At 46.2% G+C, this 21112-nt stretch overlaps 1 protein-coding gene across 1 annotated transcript in view; it reads right to left on the bottom strand.

The window, feature by feature from the left end:
• Positions 1 to 15348: 15348 nt before the first annotated feature.
• Positions 15349 to 21112, bottom strand: part of SYNE3 (spectrin repeat containing nuclear envelope family member 3) — a 121529-nt gene continuing 115765 nt past the window's right edge. Inside the window, exon 18 of the mRNA XM_029073189.2 lies at positions 15349 to 15873. Within this exon, the coding sequence (XP_028929022.1) occupies positions 15676 to 15873 (198 nt within the window). The 3' untranslated portion in view covers positions 15349 to 15675. The remainder of the gene's footprint in view (positions 15874 to 21112) is intronic.

Below are 21112 nucleotides of genomic sequence, written 5' to 3' on the forward strand. Positions count from 1 at the left end.
TGCTTCATCTCCACGTCTGTCCACCAGACTGATTTGACCAGTTCCCGCTTCAATGTCCAGTCTGTCTGCCCACCAGATAAGTCTGACCGATGCTGCTTCAGTGACCGGTCTGTCTGTCCACCAGGCTGGTCTGATTGGTGCTGCTTCATCACCAGGTCTGTCCGCCCTTCAGCTGGTCTGACCAGTGCTGCTTCAGTGTCCAGTCTGCCCACCAGGTTGGTCTGACTGGTGCCGCTTCAGTGTCCAATACGTCTGCAGTATGTCTGCCCACCAGGCTGGTCTGCTCCGGGCATTGAAATCCTGCATCAGGTGAGACATGGCTTACCGGGGAGACCCTAGGAAGCTTCTGAAGACTGGCATAACCCATCACTCACTTTGATGGCTGGAAAAATAGGTAAGAAGGACTTGGCGCTTTCCATCTGCCCTGGAACCAGGAGTCTTTGAGGAACTGGAATCTTCCTGGAAGATCTAATTCCTGAGATGGAAGAAGATGGGCAAATCTCAAGATAGATCTGGGTCAATTCATTCTTCTGAGTTTCCATCTCGGTCATTTAGGGTTTGGGTTTGCAAGAGTATGGTGCTCCCGTGGCTCAGTGCAAAGAGCCCGGGCTTGGGAGTCAGAGGTCATGGATTCGTATCCCGGCTCTGCCACTTGTCAGCTGTGTGACTGTGGGCAAGTCACTTCACTTCTCTGTGCCTCAGTTCCCTCATCTGTAAAATGGGGATGAAGACTGTGAGCCTCATGTGGGACAACCTGATTACCCTGTTTCTACCCCAGCGCTTAGAGCAGTGCTCTGCACATAGTAAGCGCTTAACAAATACCAAATTAAAAAAAAAAAAACTCCCTTAGGAGAAATAAGGCATCAGTGCTAGCCACCCATGCCACAGCTCTTTTTAAAACAACACCATCCTAAACTCTTTCATTTTCACAAAAAACAGAACTGTGAGTGGTGATGTTCAATTTTTTTGGACTCAGTTTGAGTTCCACCAATGATGCATTTTGTCATAGGCAATTATCATCAGAAACTATGTGGTATTCACATCTGAATGTACATCTCTTCAGAAAAAAATTCCCAAGCCACCCATTCCATAATGCACAATGCATATGCATAATTCCATAATTCCATAATGTGTGTGAGAGACAGAGAGAGAGAGAGAGAAGTAGGGCGAGAAAGGGAAACAGTGTGTACATATGTATTTGCATGTGTGCAAGGGAGGGAGGGGGAGAGAGAAGCAGAAAAAATCAGAGAGAGAGAGAGAGAGAGAGAGAAGAATGGGCTTTCTAGCTGATGCAGCCCAAAAGGAAATGGGCTTAAAATGCAGCTCAATGGATTTTGGTTGAGGAAGAACTCACTGAAAGTGAGGACTGCTAACTTGAATGGGATCCTAGAAGAAATACTTACACTTGTTAAGGTAGCCGTTATTGGGTCCCCTTTCCTTTACTCTACGTAGAGGCTGGGTCGGGAATCCTGCAGCTTCTTGATCAGATTTATGTTTGAAGGAGAATTTCCAAACAATATTTTTCATAGACCAAAATATATATTTTATTTCCAAACATAAAGCAAGCATCAATTTACAAAAAAATGCTACTGCAGTATCGCTGATTCAAACATGAACAAAAGCGCAAAACATTAAAAATGATGTATTACATTTAAAAAACCACAGTTTTGGTAAGAAAATACCCTGGTCCACATACTCCCGTATCTAGCAGGAAAGGTTAAAGAAAGGTCCTCAGCAAAGTTAATCTTAGATTTGATATAAACTGTGATAACTTGCAAAGGAACAGGACAGCTGTTTGGCTCTAACATTGTTTCCCTTAACTGGAAGCTTGATTTACTACAAATGCATATGAAAACTATAAATAATATGACAAAGAGGTTATGGTCCCTGCAGTATGAGTATTTGTGTTTACACAACAGAACGTTTTCAGGCATCCAGTCACTTTGCTTTCCCTGCTGAAAAGCACTTAGCTTAACAGTTGCTACATTAGCTGCATACGTGAAGATGAAGTTGATTCACACGAGTGTCACTGAGTAGGGGATGTGTGAACGTGCGGGTCACCATGACAACTGCCTGGTACGGTGAACACTGAGTGGGAAACTAAATGAGGAATGAATATTAGCGAGGGCTCTCTGAAATGGTTCTTTGGATTTGAAACTGTGACATCACGACTGCCTGTTTAAGCTTCCATATTATTGTCAAGGTTCTGAGGGAAATAAGTTTTCCCAGGAAGGAACTGGGTGCCTCTTCGCTATAGCCTTTCGGTGCTCGTTTTACACCCGCTACTAAGAGGGAGGTGAAACAGTGGCCCAGCCCTTCTGCCTTAACTGTTCAAGTCTTGAGCCTGTACTGCATCAGCAAGGACGGAGAACACTCAGGAAGACTGAATTTGCTAATAAACTGGTTTTGTAATAATAATAATAATTGTTAAGTATTTACTCTGTGCCAAGCACTTTACTAAGCACTAAAATAGGCATAAGCTAAATCAGGTCAGACACAGTTCCTGCCCTACATGGGGCTCACAGTTTAAGGGGAAGGAAGAATCTCTAGTTTACAATGAGAAAACTGAGGCACTGAGAAGCAAAGTGATTTGCCCAAAGTCACACAGAAGGCACGTTGCAGAGCTCGGATCAGAAACCAGATCCTCTGAATCCCAAGTCCGTGCTCTGTCCACTAGCCACTCTGCTTCCTAGTAGAAATGTTTGGTATATTTTCTGGACCTTTTTGCAATATGGTCCTAAGGGATTTTGAGTGGGGAGGCTGACTCCACCATTAGATAGTAAGCCCCTCCCTTCTTCAAGGCCCTTCTGAAATCACATCTCCTCCAAGAAGCCTTCTCCAATTAATCTCTCATCTCCCCACCCTATTTTCCTCAATCTTGCCTCTTCAGCACTTCAGTATCACCTAAACACTTAGGTAGTCTCTCTCTCTCTCTCTCTCTCTCTCTCTCTCACACAAACGCGCACACAAACTTCTCACTCCTCACCACCGCTCTTTGATACATATCTTCATATTCTATCGCTTCCCCTTATCTGCAATCTTATTTTTGGTTCTCTCACCCCTGCTAGACTGTAAACTCCTTAAGCGCTTGAGCACTTGATATTTACCCCACCTTAAATCAAACAGCATTTATGTACATATTCCCCTATCTGAAATTCATTTTAAGGTCTGTCTTCCCCTCTAGACTGTAAACTCCCAGTGGTCAGGGATCATGACCACTCCCAATCGCTTGGACAGTGCTCTACACACATAAAGTGCTCCAAATAAAATCCAATGAATGAGTCAGGATCATGTCTACTAACTCTATTGTTCTCTGTCAAGTGCTTAACACTGTACTCTTCATAGAGTGAGTGCTCAGTAAATACTACTGATTGATTAAATCTGTTGTACTATGTCAAACTTCCCACTCAGCAGGAGTTCAGTGCAGATCTTTGATGGGTTGATTGTGATGACCCTGAGGAGTTGAGTCTGACAGCCTTAGTGTTCCCAGATCCAGAGGGCTGGAGTTTGGGTGTGGTCAGGAAAGAGGAGGAAGAGAGAATGACAGAGGAGTGCAGGAGTGTGACATTAAAGGAAGGTTTCTTAGCAATTCCTCCCCAACTATCTCGATTCCCAACCCCCACTTTGTCCTATGGAATAGATCTAGCTTCAAAACTAGATTCTTCTAGAGGAGACGCCCCGCTGGCTAAGATACACACAAAACAGCGATCTCTCTGTCTGGCCACCGATTAGTTGCGGTACACAGATCTTATGAAGTGACGCACACACACCCTAATAATAGTGCCTTGAAAGCAGGAAGTGGTTAATCGGCGCTTTTTTCGTGACACAATCGAGACTCAAAACAGTATCCCTCTACCTGCTTCCTCCTTGCTGATGAGAAATCTGGAATCACAGCGGATATGGTTTTGAGAAGGAAAATACTCCTTTAGAAGGATGGAGTAATCTGAGTCCCTTCACACTCAGTCATTGAAAAAAGCTAGAAACAACAAACAAAAAAAGCCACATCAAATAGGAGTGGGGAGGGAGGAAATCTTTCCATCCCAGACTGGGCAGGAACAGCATACAATGCTCTTCACACAGAAAGCGCTCAATATATACGATCGGATGAATGAATGAACAGGGTCCCCAAGTCCCAGCTTTCAACAGTGGACTTCTACTCAGTCACCTGGGCCAGGAAGCCACATGACCTAATGGAAGAAGTACAGGGTTGGGATTCAGGAGACTTGGGTTCTAATTCTGACTCCCCACTTGCCTGATGGGTAACTTTGGGCAAGTCACTAACCTTCTCTGGGCCTCAGTTATTTCATTTATACAATGGGGATTCAATAGCAGTCCCCCTACTCCTTAGATTGTGAGCACTTCATGAGATAGGGACTGTGTCTGGCCTGATTCTCTTGAATTTACCCCACCGCTTAGCCCAGTTCTTGGCACGTAAGCGCTCAACAAATACCACATTTTTACTGTTGTTGTTGTGAGAACTCAGTTACCCACTTGAAAAGGGGAAGGAAAGCAAGAATCCACAACTTGGGGAGCATGGTGGGTTTCTAACCATGCCCCTACACGCCTCCCTATATGCTAAATATACCCTCCAGAAGGAGCCTAATCGAAATATGAAATCAAATGCCTCTCTGCCCCTTTAAAACCAATCTCCATTCTTCCTTTCCAGCTGCCTTTTGATCAATCAATGGTATTTATTGAGCGCTTACTACGTGCAGAGCACAAAATGTTTTGCCCTTTTGATGACGCAGTCGGGGTCAGAAATGTCCCCTTTCTTTACGCAGAACACTTATTGGACTCGACCGTGGTGATGACCACTGCACCAGGGTCCGGACAGTTAAGCTACTGTGTTGAGCCACAAAGAACCCATTTGCGTTCTTCGGGTTTCGGGCAAAGGACTTACCCTCTAGATGAAAAGAGATCTTGGGGAGGGAAAGGGCAAAAATCCATCACATACGAGCAATTTCCCCCCACCTCGGGTATTTTGCTGGAATTCTTTTTTCTCTTTCTGGGAGAACGGAGCAGGAAGGACGCAAGTCACTACCGTCCCAGTCGGCTGGAAACTTGCATTCCTCCTGCCGAGAGTGGGATTTCGGTAGCTATAGACCCTCCCCACTAGAGATATGCTGGGGTGTGTTTCTCTAGGAACACCTGGTCCCTAAAGAAATGCCCCCTCTGACTGAATGAGAGTTGGCAGGTAACCTAACAATGACTATCTTGTGAAAAGCAGGGTTATTATGATGGTGCCACTTGGGCTCCCAGAGCTAAGGTAGTTTCAGGATTCCTCTCCAGACTGTTTTGAACAGCTTTGATCGCCGTGCTATAGAATATTTTCTATGTTGAACCTTTTGGTTAAACCTGCAATTTTTTCATCTCTACAACTTTATCTTGACAGTTTTGTGTATGATGGGAGCAGGGGGAGGTCAGAGGGGAGACAAGCGGGGAGGAGAATTTAACTTGTAAAATGAAACCAAGAGAGAAAACCTGGACGGGTTAATGGCTGTGTTATTATTTTTCTGCTGGGGTAACTCAAAGACTGACCTGGATAAGAAATGAAATCTGACTAGCGGTCGGTCCATGAGGTGAGCACGTTCTGGAGACCATTTTGAAAAAAGAATTTAAAATGGCGACTGCTACGAACCTTGATTGCTGACCCCTCGAACGCAGCGGGAAACCCTTTTCCGAAGCTGGAACAGGCAAGACCCTAAATGTGTTTGAGCAACAGCATGTGTTATGCGAATCTACCACGGCTGAGCCCACAGCAGCGTGGGAGTGCCGGACCAGCGGAAGAGAAGAAAGGACATGCCTTTGTCCCACGTGATTTAGGTGATTTTAAGCTAGGAGGCAGGGGACTGGACCAGTTGACTTTTTGGGTGTCCTTTCCTGACTTGTGATTCTATCCCTAAGAATCATCTTCACTGATTATAAAGGAGCTCATTTGGTTCAGTCGGAAAGCATGTTATTCCCCATTTTTTAAAATGGTATTTGTTGAGTGATCATTATGTGTCAAGCACTGCTCTAAGCACTGGGGTAGATACAAGTGAATCCGGTCGGGAATCGCCCCTGTTCCTGTTCTACATGGGGATCACAGTCTAAGTAGGAGGGAGATCAGGCATTTAATTCCCATTTTGCAGCTGAGGAAAGTGAGGCATAGAGAATTATTATTATTTATGGTATTTGTTAGGCACTTACTCTGTGTCGAACACCGTTCTAAACACTGGGGTAGATATGAGTGAATTAAGTTGGACACAGTCCCTGTCCTACATGGGGCCCATTGATTAAGTAGGAGGGAGAACAGAAGAACTGAGGCACAGAGAAGTTAAGTGACTTGCCCAAGGTCATATAGTAAGCATTCGGAATTAGAACCCAGGTCCTCTGACACCCCGGTCCATGTTCTTTCCACCAGACCATGCTGCTAGTCCATTTACTCACCAACCCCAATCTTACGGGCTAAATAGCACATGTTCAGTATTCAGGGATGTGCCTTGAATACAGTCTCCACCACGCATAGTAAACATTTAACTCTCATACAGTCAATCAATCAATGGTATTTACTGAGCCCTTGCTGTGTGAAGAGCACTATACTAAGCACTTGAAAAAGTACAATATAATAGAATTGGCAGATGCGACCCGTGTCCACAAGGAGCTCACTCTCTCTGAGGATGCAGATGGGTCAAATTGGATTTCCCCAAGCATCCTCTATTTTCTTGAGCCAAGAGAAAAGGGCGGGAGGTGGGGATAATCAAATGCAATGCTATTATGGGCCCTTAATGCATATGTCATTATTCAATCACCCTAGGATCTGCAGAGACAGTGTTTAGATGTCCCTGCCTGCTGGGAAAACGTTGGAGGCAGAGGAGATACTGTGGCTTGGACTATGGAAGAAATGGGACAATGAGGGACAATGTCCAAAGGGGAAGGGTATGTGGTCAGAAAGGTAATTCACACGCCTGGCTAGCATGGGCCACTTACATGACCCAGTTTGGACTAGCCAGGCTGAGTTCATGCTGAAACTCTAGTTTTTCTCTTCGATGATCACCACCTTAGGCTCTCCCTCTGCCCACCCGAACCCCTATTCTGGGAGCCTGATGCTCTTGTATATATATCCCTATGGGCCTTTTGACCTGAGGTCTGATGGGTCAGGGAGGGCACAGTGTCCATCCTGTTTAGACATTCGGGCTCAAGGATTTTTTTACGGCATTTGTTAAGCGCTTTCTATGTGCCAGGCACTATGTTAAGCATTGGGGTGGATACAAGCTTATCAGGTTGGATGTAGTCCAGGTCCCACCTGGGGCTCACCAGAATTAACCCCTATTTTACAAATGAAGGAACTGAGGCACAGAGAAATGACTTACCCAAGGTCACACAGCAGACAAATGGTGGATTCAGGATTAGAACCCAGGTCCTTCTGACTCCCAGGCCCATGCTCTGTCCGCTAAGTTACGCTGCTTAATCAAGAACAGGAAAACCAGAAATCTTTGGAGGGGAACCTAACTTTGATTATTTTAATCATTCAAATACCTGGTCGATGGCCACCTGAAGATGATCAGGGGCCACCCAAAGATGATCAGGTGGCCACCCACTGAAAGAGAAATCAACTCAGGATGGCCTATCCCCTCTAGACTGTAAATGTGCTGTGGGCAGGGAATATTTATGTTATATTGTTTTGTTGTACTCCCCCAGTTGGTTAGTACAGTGCCCTGAACACAGTGAGCCCTCAATAAAATACATTTGATTGTACTACTAGCATAGTGCCTAGTCCAAGGGCTCCACGGGTAAAAAAATAAGCACTCAATAAATACGACTGAACTGAATGAATAAAAAGTGCCAGGATCGGTTCCGGTGACACAGATGGGCCGGTGGGTCTTTTTAGCTTTTATTTTATTCTGTGCAGGCACATCCTAAATGTCAGTTCCTTAAGGAAAGATTGGGTTCTTTATCTACCCCATCCTACCCGATGACTCGCAGAATTCTGATCTCATCTAAAATATCTCCAAGCATCAAAAAATTGCCAAGCACTCAACCGAAACCTACTAAGATCTGACCTGCCTGGTCCACTCCAAAGCATGGTGCTATGCCACAAGCTTCAATCCTAAAACTTTAAAATGATCCCAGTCTCAGGGTCAAGGGGCCCTGAGAGGAGACTTTCCTAAATTTAGATCCTGACCTTGATAGTAGGAAATAGTCACTGACATTGTGCAAAGCTGCAGGATGTGATATGCCGTTAAATTTCTTTCTACCTCAAAACCTGCCCTAGACCAAAGAACACTGTTTAATCATTTGCCAGAGGAAACTTTCATCCGTTTTGGATTAGGGTACCCCCTCCGCCATGAATTAGATAATCCGGTGGTTTAGTTAGTTAATGAACAAGACAGACGTTCGACCGGTTTAAAAAAAAAATGTCTCTTGGGTTTTAGTCGGACTACGCAGTATTCATCACATAATCCAGAGTGGCAGGAGTGAGGGGAAATTTGAGTAAACTGGGGACACAGAAAGCATAAGGTTACTCTTGACAAAGTATTAACCTTTTAAAGAAATCAAATTATTTGATTTACAGCAGACTTGCAGATAATTCCAAAAGGTTTACCAACCCACATGGCTTTAAATCATCCCACCAACGTGATAAAAGCAATACAATCAAAATTCTATTCCACCATCTTGGGGTACGTTGTTCATCATCTCGGGTGAGTGAACAAGCGGCTTTATGCTCCTGGCCTTTTGACTTCTGTTTAGCTAGTTGTACATTTGAGTATCTGTGTTTGTTTTGTCACCTCATTAGATTGTAGCAGTTGTAAGTAGCATTTATTGAGTGTCCCTGTGGTGCGGTGCACTGTTCTAGACACTCGGGATGCACAGAGAAAAGAAGCAGCACATTCACTGCCCCCGAGGAGCGTAAACTCCTTAAGGGCAGGGGCCTGGCTAGTGTTTCATTCCCCTTCTCAATGTTTCCTAAGTGCCTAATCCAGTGCTCCGCTCAACAGGCACCCGGGACGGTGCTCAACCCACAGAACGTGCTCAATCGATGCTGCTGTAAATGACCGATGAGTAGAACACACATTTTAAAAACTGTGCTACCCAATTTCTAAAGAACACAGTCAGTTTGTGGCTTTTGATGACACAAAAGGGGAGAGAGGCAGCCCTGCACCCTTCCGGCTGGTCCGATATTGGAGGCTTGGCAGGGAAGACCCTCGTATCACGGGGTGGACTTTTCCAGGGGAGGCGAGGTGGTGCTGGGGGGGAATTGGCCTCTCTGGTTAAAATGAAGAAGAGGGAAGAGGGGGATCAGCTGGAGAATCGATTCAGCTCAGAGCCTCCTGCGGAAAATGAGCGGTGGGAGAGAATGGGACCCTAACCCCAACGGAAGCACCTTAGAGCCAAAGCTTTCGGGGAGTCTCTCTCCAGCATCTCTTCGGTTTTATTTCTTTTTCCAGTTGGAAGTCTGAGCACCGGACGTCTCCCCTCGGAGCGCTATGTGAGTCTCATTAGCACTAATGGGAGTTACGTGTGTGCCTCGAACATGGCGGAGACCTGTCTATATTTAATATCGGCCACGTGACCGACCCAAGTAAATTCCTACAGCCTCCAGGCGGCAATAAATAACTTAGCAGGTCATTTTTCCCCTAAGAAATATGCATATCTGGAGCTCTGACTCATGGCTGGCCCCTGCTCTTTCAGTCACTCTGTCTCCTTTCTGGGGACTGTCTCTCTCGCCCAGGTATAGGATTAAGGGAAGATTATGGCTGGTTAGAGGAATCTGGTGGAACAGGCAAAACCATCACCGCACACTGAAAGGCAGCATTGCATGAGTAAAGCTTTCTGTGGCTTCTTTAAGCAGGAAAAAAGGAGCGGGGAGTGAAATGCTGCCTCTAAAAGCAAGCAAGTGGCTCTCTTCATCTCTGCGGCCGAAAATTTCAAGATCCCTGTAACGTCTCTCCTGAATGCTGTTGTCCAGAGAATACTGGATTTTAGATATTTAATCCACTTAAATACAGGGGTAGAGTTTTTCACTGGTGGGATTAACGGAATCAAAATTAGTGGCTGGAATCGAGGAATCCACTCTAGGGAGGTAGTCGGCACAACAGGCAACTTCAGCTACACTGTACCACGGTTACCAAAAAAAAAAACAAAACCTCTCCCGTTGTGACTCGTGCACAACTGTGAGAGTTAGACAAGGGTGTTTTTAGGCACATTTCTTGCTTATGTTTTTGGCCTCTGCCACATGAGGCTTCTCTATCAATCAATCAATCAATCAATCACTGGGATTTACTGAGCACTTACTGTATGCAGAACACTGTGAGCTTTCTCTTCTCTGTAATTTTTTTTATTTATATTAATGTCAATCTCCTCCTCTGGATGTAAGTCCCTTTTGGGCAGAGAACATATCTACCAACTCTGTTGCATTGGACTTTCCCAAATTCTTAGAACAGTGCTCTGCATACAGTGAGCAGTCAATAAATATCATGGATTCTCCCCACTCCAAGCTTTCAGAGTACAATAAAAGGCCATGCTGAACTTACTGACATCGATAAGGGCAGTCACCGAGAGACAGGCCACACCCTGTCTGAAATAAGTGCATGACTGACATGAAGCTGAGATGCAGAAAAAAAAGAGCACAAGAAAAGCCTATCCAAAATTTCCTGTGAATTATAGCAAGATTTATAAGCGGGATGTTTCCGAATAAATTCAGATAAATTCCCAATAGGAAAAAGTGTGTTTCTAATTTGGATTTTACCTGCCACGATACTGAATCTTGAAGGTGAAGCGTCAGCTCGTTTCATCTCCCGACCGGGCGTGTGGAAAGAATGCACCGGCCGAATCCTCGGAAATCCAGCTTCGAAGCCTAAGGTTGCCAACTGATGGAAACTCCATAACTCGGTTCTAGGCAGGGATATGGCCCACATGATCACTTCCTCTCCCAATTTCTGCTCTCCTTCATCCCTCTGTCCTTCCTGTCCCCTGCCTCTGTCTCCCTTCCTTTTCACATCCTCCGACTTTGTTCTTCCATCATTTTGGAGCTGCCCAACAAACTCAAAGCCATGGCAAGGTGTCTTGGCAAAAGGATTGATAGCTTCCATATGTCTCTGGTGCCTCATGTTCCCTTGCTGTTTCCTCTTTGATCTAAACTGGGGGCAGGGTGAAGGGACACAGAGTCTCGAGACTGTTTGATAATTTTAATCCTGGTGTTTAAACCTGCTACCATACTAAAGAAATCACAGTGGGAAGCGGTGCAGCCTAATGGATAAAGCACGGGGCCTGGGAGTCAGAGGATCTGGATCCACCACTCGCCTGCTGTGTAACCTTGGGCAAATTACTCAGCTTCTCTGTGCTTCAGGTTCTTCAACTGCAAAATGGACATTCAATACCTGCTCTCCCTCCTGCTGTGACTGGGTGTCCCATGTAGGACAGGGAATGTATCCGACCGGATTAACTTGTACTTATCCCAGTGCTTAGAATGCTGCTCGACATAATAAGCACTTAATGAATGCACCCACTGTACTCCCCACACCCCCGCCAAAAGAAATTTTAAAAAAAAAATCTACGCCTCCAGTTTAGGGAGGGTGTCTTTAGCCGCATTTTCAACAAAATAAGGAGAGGTATGGGTGGATCAACCTGGGATCATAATGCCCGAGAAGGACACGAATTGGAACAGCTCAGTGGAATTAATGTTCTATCAAGCCAGCTACTTTATAAAGGATAGGCTGCAGGCTCTGCAGGAACTAATATAGACAGGAAAATAAGATAAGCCTCCTCTCCTTACTCTCTGTCTCCCCAAAGCTCCTGACAAGCAGTCCTCTGTTATGGATCTTCCTTCCCCTTTCCCTCTCCAACTTCCCCCTACATCTATTATTCCTTTCTGCCTTTTTTCAATCCTCCTGGCGCTTTCTCTTCACTAAAAACAAAAGTTCCTTTCCCTTAGATCCTTTCATCTTTTTCCTCCTGTGCTTTCTTGCCACCATTCTCTTCTCCTTTATGAGCATTTATCCATTCAACGCCACTGAACCCAACACCTTGTACTAGACGCTCTGGGGAGTTGTAGAGGAAGTAGAAGGTAAAGTCTCTATCTTTGAGCAACATACAGTCCAAACATCAGTGATGTGCAAAAAAAAGTAAAAAAAACCACTTCCCGTGTCTATTCTCACATACCTCCTCTCATCGAGAACAGAGTTTATCTGTCCAGTCACGCAGTTTAAGAAACACATTTTCCCTCAGCAGAACATTCTTTAATGCCACCAGGGCCAATCGAACACTTTGAACAAATTTGAAACTAAATCTAATGCCTCACGTTATCATTCAGGAGAAGCAGCATGGCATAGTGGATTGAGAACGTGTCTGGGAGTCGGAAGGACCCGGGTTCTAATCCCAGCTCCTCCACTTGTCTGCGGTCTGGCCGTGGGCAAGTCACTTCACTTTTCCGTGCCTCAGTTACCTCATTTGCAAAATGGGGATTGAAACTGGGAGTCCCATGTAGGACGTGGACTGTGTCCATCCTGATTTGCTTGGATCAACACCAGTGCTTAATACAGTGCCTGGCACATAGTAAACGCTTAACAAATGCCAAAAAAAAAAAAAGTTCGACATAATGGACAATCACTACCTGATTTTGATCCTCTCCCATACTAAACTGTAAGCTCCTTGTGGGACGGGATCACGTCTACCAACTCTGTCATATTGTACTTTCCCAAGGGCTTGGTACAGTGTTTTGCATACAGTAAGTGCTATAAATATGACTGACTGACTGATGGGTCCATTTCATTCAATAGCATTTATTGAGCGCTTACTATGTGCAGAGCACTGTACTAAGCGCTTGAGCACTTTCTTAACTAACCATAAGGCTCTGGGTGGCAAAAGATGGCATGGCTGTCAAGGGTCCATGGCATCCAAGGGTTCCTGACCTTGATCCAGCCCAGGATGACTGGGTACCCCCAGAGATGACCCCTGCTGGGAGCAGTGCCTGGGGCTCTGTCTGAACAACCGAGTCAAGGACCAACTGGGCTGCAGAGGCTGGGCAGAGTCCGTCATTTCCAGACGTGGTCATCGTTTGCTTGGGAGGTCAGTTCGTCTATCAGTCAGCAAGTATTTCTCGAGCACCCACACGGTGTCCAGCACAACATTAGGCCCTTGACTGCTGTAATAATAATCGTGGTATTTGTTACGATCTTACTACGTGTCAGGCACTGTACTAAGGGCTGGGGTAGATATGAGATAATCAGCTCCCATATGGGGCTCCCAGTCTGAGGAGGAAGACAGGGTAGTAATAATAATGTTGGTATTCGTTAAGCGCTTACTATGTGCACAGCACTGTTCTAAGCGCTGGGGTAGATACAGGGTAATCAGGTTGTCCCACGTGAGGCTCACAGTTAATCCTCATTTTACAGATGAGGTCACTGAGGCACAGAGAAGTTAAGTGACTTGCCCACGGCCACACAGCGGACAAGTGGCAGAGCGGGGATTCGAACCCATGACCTGTGACTCCCAAGCCCGGGCTCTTATTACATCTGCATTTTACAGATGAGAGAACTGAGGCACAGACAAGTTCAGTGATTTGCCTAAGGTCACCCAGCAGGCAAGTAGTGGAACGGGAGTCAGAACCCAGGTCCTCTGACTCCCGTGTTCTTTCCACTAGGCACTCCTGCTACCTGTGCTTTCTCTGCAGGACAATCAGCCTTGGCACCAGTCCCATTCACACCCAGCAGCTCACCTTGTCACCTCCCTCTCTTCCATTATTCCCTGTCCTCCTCTACCCTTACTCTTTCTCTCCATACAAACAACCCTTTTCCTTCCACCCAGTCTGCACAGGATAAAAAAAAAATTGTGGAGGGAAATGGCAGGATGAGCAGAATCCTCATATGTTGAGCTCGGACCAAGTAAACCCTGGGAGTCCATAAAGCCAGTCCCATCATTCCCTTAGAAAGAGACAGACAGCTAAAGTGAAGCCCCTCCCTCACCCCCAGGGCAGCAATCCCAGCCCAAACTCCCCAGAGAAACAGGGTCCTCTTGAGCTGCAGAAGGAAAGTAACCTCTGGATGCCCCCATCCTTTCATTCCATTTGAGGCCTTCTCTTCTCCCAGCTGAATCACAGTATCAGCTCGATGGTGATTTTGTTTAGGCCTCTTCAAGTACAGATTCAACCCCGGGAAGAACTTATAAGCAATTTCCTGTGGATTGCTTCAACAGTCAAATGTTCCCGACTAGGCCTTCCTCACCATTTTGGGCTTAGGAAATGACACGCAGGACAAATGATCTGAGGACCTCCTCCCACCCCCTTCCTCTCCTCGGCTTTCTTTTTTAAGGTATTTGTTAAGTACTCACTATGTTCTAAGCATGGGGGGGGGGGGGTAGATACAAGTTAATCAGGTCGGAAAGAATCCTTGTCCCATATGGGACTCGCAATCTCAGAAAAGGTAATGAATCCCCATTTTACAGCACTCTTTCCACTGGGCCACGCCACCTCCTGCTTCATTAGTCAAAAGCCTAAGAGAACTGGGAGGGAGCAAGGTCTTCTTACACACAATGTTCCCTGTGCTACAACGAATATCATCTCGGTATTTCAACATATGGGTGGCATGAAAGGAGAAATGGCAGAGCCCCCCAGTTTTTGGAGTCCCCACATTTCAAACGGAGCACAACCGAGGAACGATGCTCTAGGCTGGCCAGTTGGCCAACCGGTTTAAGAGCCCATCTCTCTGGCCAGGTCACACATGGCCTGCTCCAGAACAGTCAGTACCCAAGAGTATTCTCTCTTTCAAGGTGAAAGCCAACATCTTCTAATGCCCCGTCCTTTCCATGCCAGCTCCACCACACCCACCCTGACTCACTTTAAAAACCGGGGTACTTAAATCATTTTGATGGTGGTGATCTAGATTATAAGGGGGTCGGGGTTTGGAAAGTGCTCGTGAAAAACAGTCCAGTTAAAATACTTCATATAGTGACCATAAGACTGAGGTGGAGCTGAGAAGGGGCTCAGGGAGAGAAGAAAGGAGAGAGAGAAAGAGAGAGAGAGCGCGCGTGCACACAAGGGAGCATCCAGGCTGCTCCACTCTCTCATTGAGATGGATCACTGCGTTCAGAACCTTGATAACATGGTAACTGTCCTTCTGGAATGAAGCTGGTGCCCAGGGCACACTACCCAACAGCCCTCTCCAGTGCCCGGGAGAGGGGAGTGGGTGAGACCGTCACCCTGCTGCTCATGTGACACAATTCCAATCTGGAACTCCTCTTTAGCATACTCTTCCGAAGAAGATCCCCTTGGTCCCTTTCTCTTTGGTTGTAAACGGTAAAAACCCAGCCCAAAAAACACCTCTGCTTTTCAATGCGGAGTGCAGTCAGAATCAAAAATACTGTAGACTTATATCCGGGGAGGGATAGATTGTCAGGCGCTTTTATATCTATATATATAGCAATGTTATATACAGTATAAATATAGGAGCAGCATATACGTCCTCTGTATATCGCTTCCCTAGCCACACGTACATACACATACGTACAGTATAAATATATCCCGTTTATATTGTATAAAAATTAATTTCGCTCTGGTAACGATGATACTGGATTTAAAGGACTCAGCTTTGGCTGCCCGGGTCCGACCACATTTCCAGTTAAAACAGCGACCTGGAGGTTGCGGACGCCGCCTCGGGAGGGGCCGATCCTCCGGCCGGCCGCCGGGCGGTCGGCCGCGGGTTAAGTCGGCGGCGGCCCGTTGTAGCGCAGCATCAGGTTGAAGGAGCGGGCGTAGTTGTTGGAAAGCGCGCAGCTGTGGGTCTCTTCCTCCAGAGGCAGCAGGAAAAGCAGGAGGAGCAGCAGCAGCAGGAGGAGTTGGAGGGGCAGGGCCATACAGCACACTCGCTCCAGGAACGCGCACAGGCCCCCCGAGCGACTCTAAAAAATCCAAATGGGGCAGAGGTTAGTTGGCAGCTTGACGGGGAGGTCACTGAGGGGGTTTCTGTGGGAAGCTGAGGCCCCACCAGCATCCCACTAGACACGCAAAGGCACAAAGACTGTACGATCCCCCTTCTAGACGATAGGCTCCTCGTGAGCGGTGATTGTGTCTACCAACCACACCGTACCGCTTCTCCTGGAAAGCAGCGAGAAGCTTTCGCCCCGCCATGGCCTGGGAAGGCCTGGTTCCGACCACGTCTTTTGCAGAGCAGTCTACCAAATCCGTTATACTGTATTCTTCCAAGCATTTAGTACAGTGCTCTGCACACAGTAAGAACAAAAAGCGATTGTCGCTCCTCCTCTACACTGTGAGCTCGATGAGGGCAGCAATGTGTCTGCTGCTACACTGCACTCTCCCAAGCTCTTAGTACAGTGCTTTGCCCACAGTAAGCGCTCAAAAAATACGACTGAATCAACCCTGCTGCGTTGTACTCTCCTAAGTGCTTAGTACAGTGTCTACTGCTGTGTTGTACTATCCCAAGTGCTTAGCACTGAGCTGTGCATACAGTAAGCGCTCAATAAATATGACTGAATGAATGCTCTGCACATAAGTGCTCAATAAATATCATTGCTTGATGATATTCTAGTCTTAGTACTACCTCTGCTTTACAGAAAATCATTTCAAACCTCTTCGGCTCTCCGTTTCCTCTTCAGTCATTCAACGGTATTTACTGAGCATTTACTCTGTGCAGAGCACTGCATTAAGCATTTGGGAGCCAACAATAAAGAATCAATCAGAGGTATTTATTGAGCACTTAATGTGGGAAGAGCACTCAATTAAGTGCTTGGGAGAGTACAACGGAGTTGGTAGACACATTCCTGCCCACGGCAAGTTAGACACAATCCCGGCCCTTCAGGAGCTTTCAGCTTAACAGGGGAGACAGGCCCCGAAATAAATTACAAGTAGAGGGAGGCAAGAGAGTATACAAATGCTATCAGTGGGAAATCTCTGAAATGGGAACGTTTTGAAATCTGTCAGATTCTTATTTGATGCCCACTATGGGCACTGCGCTCTAGAAGTAGAAGGCACAAACTCTGCCCCCAATAAACCGTTACCACAGACTTATTGTGTCCCTCTAGATGTTACAGAAAATTGACACCGCTTAAATATTGTTTAGATCTTTGTGAACTGCAAATAAATACGAGCAGGAACTGGTAAGGATACATTTAATAAGGTCAAACTCAAATTGCAGTGGGTTTGTTAAATACCCTAATGCAACTACAGGCTAAGGTGTCTCCTCTTTAGGTGAAATGGGCCTGGGGCCTCTGGCACCAGTCAGCTGGACCACAATGTGTGTGCACAAGGGCAAAAAAGCCATCCCTGATTAATTCCCCACACCCTTAAATCAATGCAACCCAATAATCTAACAATCATTCTTTTTTTCTTTTTAGTTTTTTAAAGGTACTTGTTAAGTACTATGTGCCAGGTGCCGTATTAAGCTCTGGGTTAGATACAAGATAATCAGGTCCCGTCTCTGTCCCACATGGCACTCACAGTCTAAATTAGGGGGTCTAAATTACAAATGAGGTGACTGGGGTACAGAGGAGTTAAGTGACCTGCCTAAGGTCACCCAGCAGACAAGTGGTGGACCCAGGGTTAGAACTCAGGTCCTCTGACTCCCAGGCCATGCTCTTTCCACTAGGCCACTCTTAGCCCTTATATCTCCAGACCCATCCTCAGCACGTATATATTGGCATATAGTAAGCACTTAACCAATACCATCATTATTAGATATGTCCATTCAAACATTTATCCGGCTATCACAGGCTGGCATCCTCAGAGGCTTCTTGTTCTATCCTTGTTCTGCCATCTGCTCCCACTATTCGTAAATAATTAAAACTGCCTGTCGAACTATTAGGTCGTAAGCTCTCTGAGGGCAGGAGAAGCGTCTTTGTGCCTCTAGTACTCTTCCACGCTCTTAGCACTCGGTACACGCACAATAAATACCAGTGACTGAATGACTGATTCCAAAGAAAGAACATGGCGCGGTTCCTGCCCTCACAGAGCTGAAATTCTAATTGCAGTCATCTTTCTTTTGAGGGATGGTTCTGTGGTTGGACTGATCTCAGGATCACTTAAAAGAAAATGACTTGGCACTCACCAGAGGAAAAACAACTTAACTGTCATCGGGATTGATTTTGTGACTACTGAACGGTGGATATGAATATAATGAATAGGAAGCTGCCAGTTGACCTTATTTCAACAGTGAATTCTGGAAAAAAAGTATTTTAGCAGCTGTATTTTTATTCCAGAGGAAAATATTCCCTGAGAGAACTCAACCTCTCTTAATTTCTTTGCTGCAGCAGCAGATCGCTGTGTGCTGCCCATATTTGTGATTGACAACCTTGCTTTAGTTACCTCGGGCCCCGAGGCTGATGGAGACTAGGCCCTTTTCACTTAATGATGCACGGTAAAATTACTCGGTCCCTTTCTCCCAAAAGAGCTACAGTGGAAACTGGCTTCCACTGCCTCCCGTCGGAGAATCCTGGCCCATTGGAGGTAGAGACCTGATCTGAAGTCAATAACTGCCCCCCCCCCCCCCCACCCAAAGTGCTACCCTCAGAGCTGCTTGGGGAGATGTTTGCGGGCAACGGAGCAGTGCTCACCACACACTTAGACTGTGAGCCCGTTGTTGGGTAGGGATTGTCTCTATCTGTTACCGAATTGTACATTCTAAGTGCTTAGTACAGTGCTCTGCACACAGTAAGCCCTCAATAAATACGACTGAATGAGTGAATAATAATGTTGGTATTTGTTAAGGGCTTACTATGTGCAGAGCACTGTTCTAAGCGCTGGGGTAGATACAGGGTGATCAGGTTGTCCCACGTGAGGCTCACAGTTCATCCCCATTTTACAGATGAGGTAACGGAGGCACAGAGAAGTTAAGTGACTTGCCCACAGTCACACAGCTGACAAGTGGCAGAGCCGGGAATCGAACCCACGACCTCTGACTCCGAAGCCCAGGCTCTTTCCACTGAGCCACGCTGTGAATGAACCTAGACTCAGGAAGGACTGACGAGGGAAGTTGAGTCAGTGTCATCCTCATTGCCCTTGCCACCTCTTCCTCCTCCTTCTACCACTTCTTTCTCCTCCAGCTCCTTCCCTGCCACCGCCTCCTCAGGCGGATGGAGAGAGAGAATTTAGGCTTAATTCTGTTACTATTATCTTGCGTTGTGGGTGTCCTCCAAGCTCAGGATACTAACTTTCATGAGACATTTGGTCTTTGAAAATACTGGCTGCATCAGGGACCACTGGGGATATAACTTGGCTAAAAATAATATACTGGAGGGGCATTGCAGCACACGGCACGAGAAAACAAGAGAAACTGAGTGGCCTAGTGAAAAGAGCCCGGGCTCGGAAGTCTGATGACCTGGGGGTCTAATTCTGTCTCTGCCACTTGTCTGCTGCGACCTCGGGCCAGTCACTTACCTTCTCTGGGTTTCTTTTCCTCATCTGTAAAATGGGGATTAAATCCTACTCCCTCCTACCTAGACCGTGACCTCTATGCGGGACAGGGACTGTGGCCAACCTGATAACCTTGTATCTATCCCAGAATTTTAAGACAGTGCTTGGCGCAGAGTAAGCATTTAACTAATAGAATAGATATAACTGTAATAATAATAACAATGATACCAAGGCAAGAACTAACTTGGCTTTTCAACGCTGAATGGTACTTGCCAAGTGCTTAGTTCAGTGCTCTGCACACGGTAAGCGCTCAATAAATACAATTGAATGAATAAGCAAACCCATTATATATCTCACTTCAGACACTCCCTCCCCCCTTCATATATGACAGATCACCACTCTCCCCTTCTTCAAAGCCTTATTAAAATAACAACTCCTCAACAGAAAAGAACACGTTTCCTGTCCATAAAGAGCTTACACTCTATCAGGGTAGAAGGATAAAATTTTTTTTTTCATGGCGGTTACCCTGGGTAGTGTTCTTTTGGGCATTACGAGATAGTGAACCAATTGACCCTGCCAGCAATAATAATAATAATATTCATTAAGCTCTTACTATGTGTCAAGCACTGTTCTAAGTGCTGGGGTAGATACAAGTTAATCAGGTTGGACACAGTCCCTGTCCCCCCGGGGCTTACAGTCTCAATCCCTCTATTACAGAACTGTGGCACAGAGAAGCGAAATGACTTGCCCAAAGTCACTTAGCAGACAAGTGGCGGAGCCAGGATTAGAACCCAGATCCTTCTGACTCCCAGGCCCGTGCTCTACCCACTCCTTGCCCAGGCTGCCATCCCCGAATTGTCTCGCTGAACCGACCAGGACTGGATCGCTGGGTGCCATGTTTTAGGATGATGAATTATAAAAAGCGGTGGCTAAGAGCCCACCGGCATTCCACATTAACTAAAAAAGGTAAGGCCGCTGTCTTCCTTGAGGGGAGGGATTCTAACCTGTGTTTCTCTTGTTCACTCCCAAGCATTTAATACAATAGGCATTCAGTAAATGCTCACTGACTGAGGGGGCTGTTTAAAATGGTCCAAAAAATTTTGGATTGTGAGGGAAGCAGCACAGCCTAGTGGAAACAGCCCGGGACTGGGAGTCAGAGGACCTGGATTCCAAACCCAGTTCCATTCTTCGCTTGCTGGGTGCCCTTGGACAAGTCCCTTCACTTCTCTGTGGCCTCAGGTTTTTCATCTGTAAAATGGGAACTCAGTACTTTTTTTTCCCCCTCCTACTTAGACTGTGAGCCCAATGAGGGATAGAGACTATGTAAGACCTGATTATCTTGTTCCCTGCCCAGCACTTAGTACAGTGCTTGGCGCATAGTAAGTGCTTAACAAATACCACTTTTTATAGCAAAACAAAGCCTTGACTATCAGGTGGGCAAGTCAGTTCTAAATGTTTTGTCCTCGGTCTTCAGCATAAACAGGTTCTTCTAAGACAACAACACCCGTCCCAATCCTCCGTCGGGTAACCACTCTTCTCCCCCCGACCCCAACGATCTGCCACGTGAATCTCTTACACAGCAGCCATGTTCTGGTTATGAAACAGCTGGTTCTGGGCAGTGACTGAGTGTGTTGGTTAGTTCTGGCCAAGAATAACACTTGAGTTTGGAGAGGGGACAAGAATGGTCTTGTGTGAGCCCTCGGACATCGCTCAGATGAATCCACTGTCGCCTGGGAGCCACTGGGAGGCTGGATTGGGCCTCTCACCCCAAAT

This window comes from Ornithorhynchus anatinus, chromosome 1 (genome assembly GCF_004115215.2).
Source record: "Ornithorhynchus anatinus isolate Pmale09 chromosome 1, mOrnAna1.pri.v4, whole genome shotgun sequence".
NCBI lineage: Eukaryota > Metazoa > Chordata > Mammalia > Monotremata > Ornithorhynchidae > Ornithorhynchus > Ornithorhynchus anatinus.